This window comes from Aphelocoma coerulescens, chromosome 3, assembly GCF_041296385.1.
Source record: "Aphelocoma coerulescens isolate FSJ_1873_10779 chromosome 3, UR_Acoe_1.0, whole genome shotgun sequence".
Classification (NCBI taxonomy): Eukaryota; Metazoa; Chordata; class Aves; order Passeriformes; family Corvidae; genus Aphelocoma; species Aphelocoma coerulescens.
The window spans coordinates 17,845,304-17,860,901 of record NC_091016.1 but is presented as its reverse complement, the minus strand read 5'-3'; the positions used below and the strand labels follow the sequence as shown (position 1 = coordinate 17,860,901).

The 15,598-nt window shown below is 38.4% G+C and overlaps 1 protein-coding gene across 7 annotated transcripts in view; it reads left to right on the top strand.

Moving 5' to 3' along the window:
• The window catches only part of ENAH (ENAH actin regulator), an 88,625-nt gene that overhangs the window by 56,342 nt on the left and 16,685 nt on the right, over nt 1-15,598 (top strand). For 6 of the 7 annotated variants that reach the window (XM_069009269.1, XM_069009268.1, XM_069009266.1 and 3 more), the window contains exons 4-5: nt 1,359-1,443; nt 15,164-15,483. In XM_069009269.1, the coding sequence (XP_068865370.1) occupies nt 1,359-1,443; nt 15,164-15,483 (405 nt within the window). Of the gene's footprint in view, nt 1-1,358; nt 1,444-5,029; nt 5,114-15,163; nt 15,484-15,598 lie in introns of those variants that run through there. The other variant, XM_069009264.1, reaches the window with a different exon arrangement.

The window sequence follows — 15,598 nt, the reverse complement described above, 5'->3', positions numbered from 1 at the left end:
ACCTCTGTAGTACACTTCCTGCTTTTATCTTCCAGAATTAAGTTCCATCACTTTCTGTAATTCTAGGGTACGTAGATAGTGCATAGACACTTCTATAATTTTCATGATTAAAGACCACAGTGGACACAATACTGTGGTGTTCTGAGGAAATGAACCTTTTTGTATGGCTTTTAAACAAGGCACTTGTTTGCTGTGTCTGAGGCAAATTGCCTGTCCTTGATGTGTCAGTGTATCACACATGGTCTTTGTATCAGTTTGGGTGACTTTCACAAGTTCAGATAGGAAAAAGTTTTGCGTTGTGATGTTTGAGATGGGGAAGATCTCATTACAACTCTGTCACTCTAACTAGTCTGGTGGAATATCAGTGAGAAATTACTGCTTTGCTCTGGGACGTTTTCAGAACTTGACATTTTAATTTATTCTAATTCTTTTTTATGAATTCCATGATCTTGAGCATAGCTTTAATCTAAACAATTTCCTGGATTATCATGCCTGTTTTGACAGCAACAATGCATTCACGTTCTCTTGTATTCCATTCCACACTTCTTCATTCTTCACTTCTTTTTACACAGTTTTGTGCTGTAAGTACATTTTGTGGTTAAAATGGTAAAGCTTTTTTGTTTCTAGAATACAGATCTTGTGTATACAATTACTTGAAAGATATATGGTTCAGAGTTGCCCATCAGTAAAGGCTGAAGATGATTTTGCATGACCTTCCGTTTTGCATTTCTTATGCTTAGCAGAATTCACAGTTTGTACATTTGTTATATGCCCCCATTCCTTTGGACACAATACTTACCTATCCAAAAAAGGCCTTTGATCCAAGTTGATGAGCTGAAATCTGAATAAATTTTGGTGTGACCTGTAGAAACATGCTTTATCTTCCTTCTCTCAATGTGGTGATAAGGTTCTGATGGTTTTTCTCGTGTTCTTTTGTTTTTTCCTTTTTCTTTTTTCTCCCACTTTTCCAGTGTTCTATTTAGGTGAGTGTTTTAATTTTTTGAGCCTTTTTTGTTCCTCCAAGAGGACTTCATTGTTTAAAGAAAAACTCAGACTTGGAGTGCTTTTCAAAGCTTTTGTCAAATTCCATCATATATAAAGTTTGTTTTGCATTTCTGTGGGACCTTTCCATCCATGTGAAATAAATTCATTCCCCAGATGTGTGAGGTAACATTGTACATGCGTGAGGTTGCAGTTTTTATTTGCTGCATTCTGTTGTTGAGCTTGTTTGGCTTAAAAAGCAGAAGTGAGCAGTTCTTATAATGTTGTGTGATGGCTGGCCTTCTTCCTTGATTTTGTGCTTTTTTTTGCATGGTAAAAATTCAAACCATTAATTTTTGATCTGTCTTTGCTCTTAGGTCCTACATTGCCTCGACAGAATTCACAGCTTCCCTCTCAAGTACAAAATGGTCCATCACAAGAAGAAATGGAAATCCAGAGAAGGTATGGTATTAAAAGTGAACAGCTGTTCAGTTCAAGGAAGTGTTAACTCCTTGAATGATGAGAAAATAAATGTCAAGGACTTAGAACTGCTCTCCTGCATGAGGGCAGCATTTGTATGTGCACAGTTTTCATTAGTGCAGCTCTGTAAATACTTTGTAGCTGGATCCTTCGTTCGTGCTCTCCAGCCATTCAAACAATGCAGTTGGAATTGGCCTGTCAGGAAAGAGTTGAAGATCAGAGGGGAAGCCTTGGGAGATTTCACTGCTGTCATTTCCAACCAGGCTAATTAATTTTCCAGTGACTGTTGTGTGTTCAGTTTTTGACACTGAAAAAAGCAGTAAGCAAGGAAAGAAGTTTTAGAAGCAGAGAATTGAGTCCTCACGAATGACAGGTTTTCTGTCCTGAATGTGGATATACTAGATCAGAACATTCTATTGGAAATCTTGTTTGCCTTTACAATGTATTCTTTAGCAAAAAACCTTAATTTTCTACTTCTAGTGTATAAATTTATGGAGCCTTTAGCAGTTTAACTTTCAGCTGGAGCAGTGCTGGTTATATCTGTGCTGCCCTCAGTGACTAGTCTGTGTTCCCCATACCAGTTGGTGCTTCCTCCAAGCTAAGCTGTTCCATTCAATTTCTATCCCTGCAGGATATTTTTCAGACCCATAGCATTTCGAACATACAGGGTTTTTTCCATTCCTTTTAATAATCATTATCTATTGATGGAGTTCCCAATTTCTACAAACTCTGTGGTTGCCATACTCCCTCTTTTGTTTTGTGGCATTATGGAGTGGTGCTGTAGGGTGAGTGTCTGGGTTATGGGTGTATGAAATGGCAAAGCCTTGTAGGACAGTGCTGTCACACTGGGCTAAGTGAAAACAGTAAGACCTTGGGCTGTCCCAAGCACACTGCCTGTGGTGCAATCCTGGATTATTTTACCATCAAAATACTCCCAGGAGATTAGCTGTTCCCTTCCTGAAGGGATGCTGGGAGTGATTTAGGTCACATGCAGAACAGATACAGGGAACAGAAGCCTTGAATAAATGGGAGGTGGTCCAGACTGATGGTGTAAATGCACCCTATAGCTTTTTGTGGTAACTGGAAGAGTGCTTAAACATGTTGGCTCTAATTAGCACTCAGGTTTTTTCTGTTTGCTATTCAGCATTGAGTTTGTTTATGAAAAGGTGAGCAGAACCAGATTGCTAATTTGGGAATAATTCATTTGATAAACTAGCTATGTATGTTGAACAAAGGGTTGACATCCAAATTGGTCATACTTGTCTGTCTCTTTTCTTCTGTGTGTTCTTGAATCTGAGTGGGGATCACTTTATCTGAAAGTTACCTTGTTTAAAAACAAATAGCAGAAAGCTCATTACAAATTTGTCCATTTGATGTGTTTATGTGCAAGTTTGCTGTCATGGTAAAAGTCTTTTATGTCTCTTCTTTTGACAGACTTTTAAAAAGCCTTTTTTCTTTTGATATTTTTTCTGTCCTACATTAGTGGCTTTTAGTATTTTTATTTCCTGTCTGTTCCTTTAGACAGCTGCATTATCTGAAATGTATAATGCTGAAATACTTTTTAGAGAAGCGTTGTAGATAGGCATCTCTTCAGAAAAAAGTGCTGCCCTATATTAAGAGCTCTGAAAGTTTCTTGAAATTTTTGGCATGTGAAGGGCATCCTATCAGATGACATTCTGTGGCCTTGCTTTTTTGATCAGTGTGCTCTCCTTGTTTCCATATAATGTCCTCTTTGAAGTCTGGTCCTGGGTTTGATTTGTTTTTCCCTGAAACAAGGATGGAGCACTGGAATGGGTGTTTACTCATGCTGGTAGACAGATTGTCTGTGGAAAGACTATTGCTGTTTTGTCATTTAGCTTAAGAAGAACATGTAATTTTGCTAAAATCTTTTACAAATGCTTCTTCAGTCTCATTACTCCTGTAACTACACGGCTATAATAAAGTTCAATTAATTCCAAGCTAGAACTTCTCTTCCATAGTAACTGTCTTGTAGCTTTCAGACTGTAAGAACAAGAGTTACTACCATAATGTAGAGAGTAGTAAATAGTTGGGAAGAAAAGGTTTAAGTATATATTACTTTTAACATTTTAACATTTAAAGTGACATTTCCAATCTCAGTAAAGGGTAAAGGCAGTGTGGGAAGACTCGAATCCTGTGGGGAGCAGTAAGACTACAGGGAATGCAAGAAATGGGAATAAATGTTACTGCGTGGGAAGGAACATGGGGTTTGTGATGGATCAGGAGAAAGGCTTTGCCAAGTCTATGGCTCGTGAAATGTGTGTCTTTTGGGTGGGGGTTTTCTTTAAAATGTGGCTTGATAATAGTTGTCTTTGAGTTCTGGTCTCACATCCCTCCTCTTAGGTGTACCTGGATTTATTAGTAGTGTGTAACTGACTCCCATGTTAAGTGCAGGAAAACATTTTTTTTTTAAAATTATTCTAAGCTGGAGAAAAATATCTGCTTAATTTATAAATAATAATAAAATTAAAGTTGAAAAAGGGATCCAGTGGAGGTCTAGTCCAACCCTCTGCTCAAAGAAGGACTAATTTCAAAGTTAAATGATGTGGCTTGTAGCTTCCGGGTTTTCCTAGGCATAAATAGAAACATTTCTTCAGAAATATTTTGCCAAAGGACTGACCAGTGAAGAATGCCATAATAAAGAGAGCTCTTCAATGGAGCTGATGTTTTCCTTTGCTTTTATAACCAGTGTTCAGGAATCTTGGGAAAATTGGGAACTGAAGAGTGAAATGAGATCATTGCCAGCAGACATACATTATTTTGGTTCAGAGATTTTTTTTCTCTATTTTAGAAAGGATTTAGATGCCTTACATTTTGGGTAAAAGTGCTAAAGTAGTAATACTACTTTGTTTATTTTGCTGCAGATCTTACTTGAATATTTGTATTGCTTACTGTGCAGTGATACAGTTTCTAAAGCTGCTAGGACCACATGTGCCATCTGAGACACTGAGGTTTTTATGAGGCCAAGATTACACACAAGGTGTAAAGAAGTAATTTTTTCTGGTGAATTGGTAACTTTGTTACTGTCTTTTAAGAAACCTTAGCACCTGGTATGTGCTTTCCCTCTCAGGGAGTACTTGAAGCTAGCTCTAGTTTTCCTTAACTTACACTCACTTAAGTACAGTAACAACAAGCTTTAAAACACTCCAGCTTCTATTTTTGATCCTCAAAACTGAGGGGTATTTTGTTCTGTGGGTTGTTTTTCATTTTGTCAGAGTGGTGGCTAGGCAGTGTTTATAAAATTCCACGGATTGATAATGAGCCAGCTTCAGTTGACATATGTATTTGTTAATAACTCCAGAGTTACCTCATGTCACAGACCATTTTAAAATACAAGATTAGTTCATGGCATGCCTGTGTGTGCTACTCGTGCATGTAAATTTACCTTCTCTCCCAGCCGTGGTAAATAGATTGGCAGGAATGTGAGTCACTGAATTGGCATCTAATATGACACTTGGGAATTTAATGAGTTAATGCTTATAAATAACTTCAAAATGGTCACAGCTTCATAAATACAGAGAGCAAGAGCTCCAGGAACAGAGGAACTGTACAGATAATAAGGAATGATGAGGGTGTACAAGCCCCCCACTGTCCCTCAGGGACGTCATGGACCAAAACTTGACCGAATTCTTTCGTAAGTACTCGAAAACATTCCAAGTTTGCAAAAAGCAACAGCAGAATATTAGGGAGGGGGGTTGTAATTGTTACATACTTAAAGTTCACTTGCTGGTTCAGTTTGGTTTGTGATGACTGTTAAAGAAAACGTGGGGTGTGCCTGTGCTAGAATATAGTATGGACATGGTGTGGTTTTCAGAACATCTTGTGGAAGGATTCTTAGTTTTAGTGCAAGTACAGAGGCTGACAAGGGTAACAGTTTCTTATTTACTGATAGACTCAAAGGCAAGATTTTTATTTTATAGATTAAAAGCACTTTTTCTGAATTTTGCTCATCTTATTTTTTAACTGCGGTAAAATATTTTTCCCCCTGTAAATGAGTAATTATTACATACTCCTGAGCTTGAAAACATGTGGAAATACTAAAAGAAAAAAACTTGCACCCCACAATTCAGTATCAATTTAGCTATAGTAATTTAAAGGAATGAAAGTTTGCCCATGGCTTTGTGTAGCCTTGTTTCTACTGATTTCTCACAGCCTGTCACCTTTCCCTAGTTACTGGCCAGAGGTACAGCTTCCAGTTTTCCTTTGCTTCTGAAATTGTGCCATTTATCCAACAGCTTCTTTCAAGGATGTAGAATTTCTTTAAAAAGCATATGGATTGATTACATTATAACTTGGAGTTCTAATCTGAGATAGATGTGATTATGGTGTAGTGGTTGGCCTTTTGGTTTAGGGTTTGAGTGGTCAGTACAATCAGTTATATGATTGTATTGTGTGTAACTGCATGTTGCGGAATTTGCATGAAGTTTGCATCCCAGAGACTTGATTTAGATGAAATCAAAAGAATTTTTAATGCCTAAGATAAGGGGTATTTTTTCCCTTTTTTTTTTTTTTTTTTTTTTTTTTTTTTTTTTTTTTTGCCAATGAAAGGTTTTTCTACTGCTGAGATTCTTCTTTTTTCTAAAATTCCATGAGTACAGGCGTCTTTTTGTGATCTAACTTCTGCCAGGAAAGTTGGTGTTCTGTTAGTTTTAGATAATATATTGAAAAGATGGAGATGAAGAAAATTAGGCTTAAGGAGATTTGATGCAAGAGCATTAATATATCCCTCAGTCTGTTAGAATTCCTCTATCTAATACATTTCAGGTTTGTAGTTGTCTCTTCATGTCTTTATCGTGGTGGCTGGCTACTAATTTTTGCTTGACTGATGAAACCTAGTTCTTATTACTTCCAGCTAATGCATTTTTAGCTTATAACATAAAAGCTTCTTCTTAAATCTTAAATCCCTTTTGATCAAGGAAATGAAAGCCTGTTAGTTTGACTTTGGTACCAGATAAAGCATAGGACAGTAAACTGGACCCTGACAGTATTTTCTTGGCAAAAGGAGAAAGGCTGTTCCTGGGCTTTGGTAAAGCATTTGACAGATACCAAGAGGGAATTTCCTAGTTAATGTGGAGGACAGGAGCATAAGAACAGGCACCAATGCATCAATGGGACCTGGAACAATCAAATCTGTTTGGGTGTTTTGCTGAGCAAAGCAAGTCCTTGCTGCTGATGTGAGTTGAGATATGTGAGAATGAAGGACAACAGGAGGAGTTGGATGATACTGCAGATTTTGATGATCAGAATAGAACGAGAGTTCATAGTAGGCCTCCTGTTTTTAGAGGGGAAAGCCACCAATCCATAGATCATACTAGTGTGTTGGGAAAATCAAATGGACATTGGAAGTGTTACATGCAATGGTAACTGATCAAGAAAAAGCTGCCTGATCATTGGAAGTAGCTGTAAGGACCTAGATTTGTGCAACGTTTCAAAATCATGATGCATGTCATCAATTACTTGCTTATATAATTTTGCATTAAATTAAGTGTGAAGTGTTTGATACAATTTTTTTTAAAAAAACCAAACAAACTGTGATTTGAAACAGTCTCACCTTTCACTGCTGCTTAAAGAACTAGAGATCCACAGCACTGTTCAGACTGGCAGTAATTGTCAGTTCCAGGGCATATACATAAACTCACTTCACAAACCTCTGGCCTTTAACAGTCAGGCTTGGCAGATCTTCTGAGTCCCTGTTTCTTGCTCACTGTACCAAGCTGACTAGGTCTTGTCTGGGTTTCTCTGACACCATGTGCATTATGCTCAGGAAGAAACTGTCCTGACTGTCTAGAGCTTGACAGAAAATAAAGCTAACTTGGTAAGAGTTTTAGAGCAGGAGTTTAGTTTAGATAATGCAAAGTGAAGTTTCTGCAGCTGAGATTGCTTAGGAAGATGCAAAGAGGTTAAATATTGATCACTTCTGCTGAGCTTGTTATTGGTGCATCTGTGTACTTTTTATTTATGAAGATTCTCAGTCTCTGTGGAGGCTGCCTGTGTTTGATGTCAATACAGATTGGAAATTTCCAAGCTGTGGATGTATTTTCTCTTTGTACATGAATTATGAAATTTGAGGGGTGGTGTGTGTTCATTGCATGGTACATAATGTGTAGGCACTGAGATATGTATTCAGTAGGTTTGCGTGACCACACAGGAGAGTGAGCTCTGTGGTAAATGCTGAATTTTGGAGTGGTGAATAAATATTTAATATTAAAGACAGAAGAGCAAGTTTAATGCTGATACTCTGTTTTTATTATTCAGGTAAGTTCCTGCAGGTTTGAAGGGCCATAACAGACACACTTGCCTGAACTCGTGCAGAAGATGATCAGAGGATTAGACTATTAAAAATCAAGCAAGGAGCTAAGTTCAAAATAACATCAGAGCATTTTTTTTTTTGCCCTGTAAACAGTTTCAACAATGATAAAGTAGGTTAGCTGTGTCTGCATCTACTTGTGTTGATGTCCAGAGAGTGTGTGCAGATCCTGGTGATCACAAGGTGGCTACTCTTCTGTAGAGGACAACGTGCTTCAGAGTTGAGGAGTTGAGGTCAGCCTGCATCTGGTGCTGGTGCCTGTGGCTCAGCCAGACATTGTGTAGCCTGTTTGCAGCCAGCTGCTCTGTTTGTTGCAGTGACTCAGTGGTGGGAGGAGGAGAACCATCATGTGAGATGTATTCTAGTAAGTAGTGACTGTTGGATTAGATAATGCTATCTGTGCCCACATGCTGGGGCTAACAGCATTTGAGAATAAAACTCAAAACATTGCTGTCTTGCTTGTTGCTCCACAGTTTGAGGCAGGGTTAGAGGAGCTCAGAGCAGCCCCGAAAGCCTGGCTCCACTGAGACTCTAGGTTGAACAAGTCAGTTGCTTTGGACTGATGAGCCCAGCTTTAATCGTAGCTGATACAATACATTTACTTTTCAGAACTTTAGCATAGTAGAGTTATTCCTAGATTTCGTGTTTATAAACCTTTAAAAAAAGCCCTAGTGAAGCCCAGAAATAAAGATGCATCCACTATTGAATACTTTCTTATAATCACATTTGGTTTCTTATACAGAATGTCTTAATGGTAACTTTCAGAACAGTGAGTGCTGAATATTACTGCAATGTTTGAAGCCAGCAATAGTCTGGCAACCTTCATGTTGCCTTCTGGGTGCCATCCTTGTGTCTCTCTTCTGCCACACCTTGTCATTTTAGAAAAAGTTACAGCATAAGCAAGAAGTTATTTTTCAAAAAAAAAGCAAAAACACCATGTGGGACACAAAAAATCTCAATTTTATGATTTTTAAGTCCATGTTGTTTTTTAATGACTCAAGTGATGGCCTTTGGTGTCATCTTTCAATACACATTAGTGATATATTTCTTTTCTTCCCCATTCTCCTTGCTGTTGTATCTTTAAGCAGACAAAACAGGAATAGTATTCATATTGATCTTTCTGAGTGATTTGATGCTCTGCTTTGACACACAGTTTTTCTGCCAAGCAAGAATGAAATACGAAATTGGCGTGTTCATAAATGACAACTAACAGCTGTCAAATATTATGTATTATCTGCCTGCAGCTGACCTCTTCATTCAGTGTAGCAATTGCTTCAGTCAGATCTGTTCCTCAAGATACTTTGTTTTCTGCAGGCTTTGTCTTGGATCTTTGTTTTCTACAGTGAGTTTTAAAATTAAATACTTCAAACAAGTTTCTGTTCGTCTTGGAGTGTCTGTCAGCTCAGTGCCTGCTGAATTTGGACGTGATACAAAGATGCTTTTTTACTGTTCATGGAAATACCTCTGTTTTTAATGTATCTGGCTTTGTGACAAGAAGCCTTCCAGGTTCGTGGCTGAACTCTGTTACTCAGGTTGATGTATGGGCTTCTCAGTGCAGTTTCCTATCATCTTTTTAGGAAAAAATTTAATGGCTTGATCTCACAGCCAAGAGCAAAGCAAGCTAGTGTTAGAACTTGAAGATTTATGTGAATGTACAGCACAACTTCCACTTGAGGAAACAAGGTGACCTGCCAGAGCAGGCAGCTCTTTGCTTTTGCAAACTGTTTCAGCTCTGGATTTGTTACTTGCAGGTTTTTTTTTTTTTTCTTTTGGTGCCCTTGTGACAGAAGCTCTGAGTTTTGACACAGTGGGGGTTTCTGCATGTTTGAAGGCATCTTTGCTGTGGTGGAAGGAGTCTTTCCACAAATAAAGTAACTGCTGCAGGTGACCAAGATATGGAGGCTTAGATGTGAAAAGTGTCCCAGAAAGGGACAGTTTCCCTCTGGCTATTAAGTCTGCTCTGAAGCAGAATATTGTTTTACCAGTAAACACTGAAGTTTCTTAATCTAGCTGAGATCTTTGTCTTCTCTTCAACCTGTATGGTAATGGCCATATTTTAAGAGAATTAACTGAGGATTCCATTCTTTTGATTGACTGTGCTGAGGTCTTTAGCAAAAGAACAGGAGGGTCTCTCAGTCATTCACCTTCAGGAACAGAAGTTAAAAACCCCACCTGTTCCCTTCTGCCTCCCCAATGCAGATCAAAAAATAATGGATAGTATTAGTTGGAGATAGCCTCCTGGTTACCCATCACACACACTGGGTTTTGAATGAAGTGGTGCTACTTGCTAAATGGAAAGTGATCTCAGTGTGCATGTGGTGTTGGCTCATTTCATGTAATAACAGGAGCTGAGACAGCAGGACTTCTTAATTGTTATTCCTTTTTATGATCAAGAGCAAGCCAGGAAGGCTTTGTGTGTACCTGGGTAAGTAAATTAACTGCAATTCTGTTTTGCAGTTGTTGTGTAGGAGACATTCTGAACACTTTCACCATCACAGAATGTGGGGGGATTTTTTTCAGCAGGGATGCAACAGTGTGTGCTTAATTCTGCTCATTGCATTTTTTTCTCCATGTGTTATTTCAAGAATGTAGTCATGCTCCTGCTGCTTGGCTGCCCAAAGAACTGCAGGATTAATGCTCATATTAAGTCACAAGTTAGTATTGTAAATATGATTCTTTATCCTCAGACAGTATTTCCCACTATCTCCTTAACTGGACAAAAGTATAAGGGCAAGAGGGGAAATAATTTTAAAAGCTGATGCAGTATTAAAGTAAGCTGATTAAGAAACACCACCACAAAAAAAAAATAACCAAGAGCCTCCCCCAAAACATCCCAAAGTGAAGTTTCCCAAAATGCTTTTGACATGAAGCTAATTAAAATCCACAAAGAAAGTGCCATGAATAGTCTCTGTGGTAAAGCTAGCAGCTATTCTGAGATTCTGAAGTTGGCTCTGAATCTCAACATGAGTAACAGTACCTTGTGTGTGTGACTGACATGTATAGTTTTACAGCAGTCTCAGCTATTTAATGTAAATTAGCTCTTAGATTTAGTAATTCACACTTCCAAAATAGTTAGAATAATCACATTGCCTTTGCATAACGAGCATTTCACTATGAGACAGCTTTCTGGGGCATTTTGAGTACCTCTTCAGCTTTTTCTGAAGTTGTCCTGGTGGCCAGATGTGCTTTCTAAGGCTGAAGGATTTTCAGGTATTGCTTTCACAGGGTTCTTGAACTACCAGTCTTGACATTCAGATGTACTTTAACTGACGTGTGATGACTCTCCTTAATCTACTAATGCTTTTGTCTAATATAATTTTGATCTCTGACAAAATTTTAAAATAAAATTATACTATCTATTGCTAGCTAAACAAAACCAGAGGGATTTAGTGCCTTTTTTTTTTTTTTTTTTTAATAATCAAATGTGGTTTTAATCTTTTTAAGCTACCCACTGTAACACTTGCTAAGAGTGTGTAGCTTATGGATTTCTTAAGTTGTGTTGAAGCGACTTGGTTGCATTACTGGCATACTGATCTCCTTGTGCACCTTTTGGTTTGCTATTCAAAACATTTGCTAAAATTGTTAAAATGACAGTAGAAATGTAGTGAGGTGTGGTTTTTTGATTTTTTGTTGTTGTTGTTGTTTGCTTATTGTTTTGGTTTCTTTTTTTTTTCTTTGCTGACAAAGAGATGCTTCAGTGACATATAATGAGAAATTACTCTCAACAATGGTGTATTTAATCTCGTATGTGAGATATGTTTGCAAGGTATTTTGCTGCCCTCTCTTGGTAGAGCATTTATATTGTAAGCTTTGTCCCTGCCCAAAAATTCTGGGTTTTTTCCTTTTATTTCCTGAAGAAATGGAAAACGAGGATTCTTTTACAAAAAAAGTGAAGTGTTAAATACTGAGTCACTCTATTTATGAAATGATGAGTACTTTTTCATTCCGCTCTTGTGTGGATGAAAGTGGTTCTCACTGTCTTTCATCTAGATCTTATTAGGTAGCCAGCACAGTTTAATAGTGTTCATTGCCAATTGAAATAGCTTTTGCTTCAGATTAAGTTTGAACACCTATAGATGCATTTTGTTATGACACAAACCCTTCTGGGCCAGGTCGAACACCTGGAATACTTCCCTCTGCTGCTCTCCCATCCTCTGGGCATCTCTTGGTTCAACAGCTTCTGCATGATGCTATTTCTGTTTTCTAAATGATTTCCCATGATTGTTTTTTTTTTTTCCCTGTAGGCTTTTTGCTGCTCTTTCTTTGAATCACCCTGGCAAGGAGTTCCGTAGCTCATCTGCTTGGTGTGCAGAGGTGCTCTTTTCCTTTCAGCTTTGCTCTCATTAGTTGCATTGAATCTTTCCTCCCAGCTGTTGTAAAGGGATGTCCTCATCACTGAGGATTTTGTACAGCTCCAGTTGTCTTTCCCAGAATGCAGAATTCCAGCTTTTAAAATTATTTTTAAATGGAAGGTGTTTGGTACATTTGATCACGGTGTTGTCGCTCTTCAAATCTTTTCAGTTCTGCTGTTCTCCCTCGTTTGAGGTAGGAGCAGGGATGCAGGGATTGTGAGGCAGGATGGTGCTATTTCTGTACTGCTCTGTAATCCTTTCTTGATGTGTAGCATCTGGTTGATGTTTTGGAACAGAACACATCAGTGAATGGATGTTGTTGCAGAACTGCCTGTTGTAACCCTAATATCTCACCTCTGAGCCAACAGGCAACTCAAAGTCCAGCACTTTGTGTATGAACTTAGCAGATATTTCCCTCTCTCTCCCTTGCTTCACTTCAGCTGAGTTTTATTTGCCAATTTTATTCCCAGGTTAAGTGGGATTAGAAGATCCATCAGTAGTTCTTCATAATCAGCCATCATCCTTGCTATCCTAAATATGTCAACATTACTAAGGAGCTTTATGAGGAGCACCTTGCTGCTTCTTTTCCAGGTTGCTTATGAAAATATGAAATGGCAGAGCTCTTGGTATGGCTTATTGCAAAACAGCCTTGGCAATGCTGCCCTTGTGTGAGGAGTGACCTATATTGAGCTTCTATTTCTGTAAAGAAATGAAGAACTTAAGCAAAAGAAATTTTCTGGCAGTTGCTTGATGTGTTGTTAAACCCAGGGAATTGATACCTTCCAGTATTATAAACTAAATATAACGTGAAATGTTTATGATCCCAAATGCCATATCTCCATTTTAGTTTTAGGATGAACAGAGTGTACATTTCTAGGTAGAATATGCTCACTTCTGGCAAATGAATGCAAAAGAATGACGAAAATAAACAAAGCTGCTTTGGAGTCTGTCAGTGTTGTTTTCTGCTCTGAACAGCCTTTTAGATACAAACATGTGCATCCACCTCTCCTTTCCAAAAAAAAGAAAAAGAATTTTAACATGACCAAGCTGAAGTTAGCCTTGATGAAAGCCCTATTTTCCTCTAATAATAGATTTCATCTGGGGGAGAAAAGAGCACATAGTAAAATTAGTTTTGTACAGCACAAGCAAAAATGTAACATCAAAAATATTTTTAATACTTCTTGGAGCTTAAATTTCTGTGGTTTATATTATATTCCCTTAATATAAATCCTCTACTGGTTCCAAATATGTATGGGTCAATCACCAGAGTTTTTAGTGGACTTCAGAGGCTAAAAATCAGGCATTTAACAAGCTGAGTTGCAGCTCTGATTTCATAGTGACTGCTCTTACAGCTTTGTTATATGGCTGAGGGAAGAACTGGTAGAGGAGGAGAGCTGATTTTTTGCTTCTGATGGGTAAATGAGTTGAGCAGTGAAAAAAGTCCTTTTGTTGTGCATAACTGGAACTTACTTGGTTAAAGCAATTATGAAATTTCAATATTCATAAATTTTTTTTGTTTCTAAAGGAAAAACACTGGTCTGAAAACCAGATGGACTTCAGTAACAGTAGTTCATGGGCTGGAGTTTGCAGTTATGCTGGTATTTTCTGGGCATGAAAAGGAGTGAAACAGCTGAAGTTCCTTTTCAGAATTCAGTCCTTACAACTCTACACATACATATTATTGCCAGTGACTGTCCAAATTAAATTGCCCAGTGGCATAGTATAGAAAGCACACATCTGGTAGCTTGAGGTGTCAAAATTCAGGTCTTCTCTCTGCTTTCTACTTAAGAGCTGACTGTGCTTTGTATTTGTTGAGAAGCTGTCATCAGTTTGCATCTGAAACATGGCAGAAAAAATGGCTCTGTGCTTTATACACAGGATTTTCTTTCTAACTGTCAGGATTGTTTTTGGAAACAAGAATTCAAATAGAGAACAACAACTAGCAACATTTTCAGTGTTATGTACTGACAGGAACATACTGGCCACAGCTGGGAGGAAGATGTGCCTAATTTTCATTTTAGCAGTTAGTTATCCCCACGAGATGAAAAAGCTTTGAAAATCAAAAAGCTGTATTTTATTTAAAAGATACATCTTTTAAAAGCCCTAAAAACCCCTCAAGAAAATGTAAAACAAGTTGAGAAGAAAGGATCAAAAAGGTGGTATATAGCTTTTCCCACTGGTTTGTTTTTTTGGTTTTTTTTTTTCAGGAAAGTCTTTTCAGCCAACCCAGTGGCTTTGGCAGAGAATTTTGCAAGGTTTCTTCTTACCCTTAGGATGTTTCCACTGCCTGGCTTTTACTTGTTTTCCTCCTCTTCACGTCTTCCCCCTCTTTTCTTTGCTTTGCAAAGACTCCCATGAGCTGGAAACGCTGCCAGCTCCCTGCAGTGTTTCCTTGGCTGCTGCACCCTGGATTTTTTTGACCCTGTCCAGTTTTCCTGTGCCTTCAGGGTGTTCCCATGTTGTTGCCAGTTCAGCTGTGTGTGCGTGTTACTATGCAAGTGGAGATAGACACATGTGCATTTTGATTCTTATGTAAAATTTGAATAAATTCTACCTGATTAGTTAATCTGAAAACCATCATTTGTTTGGGGGTGTTGGTTTTTTTTAATGAGTATTTTTGTTGCTTCTATTTCTCTGTACTTCTATTCACTGCTTCGAGTATAAAATACCATGCAAAGAACAAATGTAACTCCATATCCCAAACTGGGAAGATTGTATCAGGTAGTAAATTAGCAGCATCAGCTTTCTATTCTTACCTCTTGAAGGCTGTCTCTCAGAATGTTCAATTAGTTAAGAGGAAATCGGATATGTGATTCTTTTTACTGTAAACATAATAAAACTATTATCCAGCTCAGAAAAATGACATGTTAGAATTAAGACTTCCACGCAGGTCCAAATGCTGTGCTTTTGTTCCCACTGCTGCTGAGATTGTTGATCAGTTTATCTCCTTGTCCTTTTAACAGTTGCTTGCTGGTTTTGGTTTTCGCCTTGCAGCTTAGTCTCTTTCCTTTTCTCACGATTGCAGACAGTTGCAAGAGCAGCAGAGGCAGAAGGAGCTGGAACGGGAGAGGCTGGATCGTGAACGGATGGAACGGGAGAGGCTGGAGAGAGAGAGGCTGGAAAGGGAAAGACTGGAAAGAGAGCGCCTGGAGCAGGAGCAACTGGAGAGAGAACGGCAAGAAAGGGAACGGCAGGAGCGCCTGGAGAGGGAGAGACAAGAGAAGGAGAGGCAGGACCGGGAGAGACTCGAACGACTCGAACGGGAGAGGCAAGAAAGAGAACGGCAAGAACAGTTGGAAAGGGAACAGTTGGAATGGGAAAGAGAGAGAAGAATTTCAAATGCTGGTAAGAATTCTAAAAGCCAAGCGTGTTCAAACACCAGACTGCTCTTTATGTGTTTGGGTGATGGAGTGTGAGAGAACCAACAAAAGGGCAGTGAGTACAGTTGTGTAACAACAGT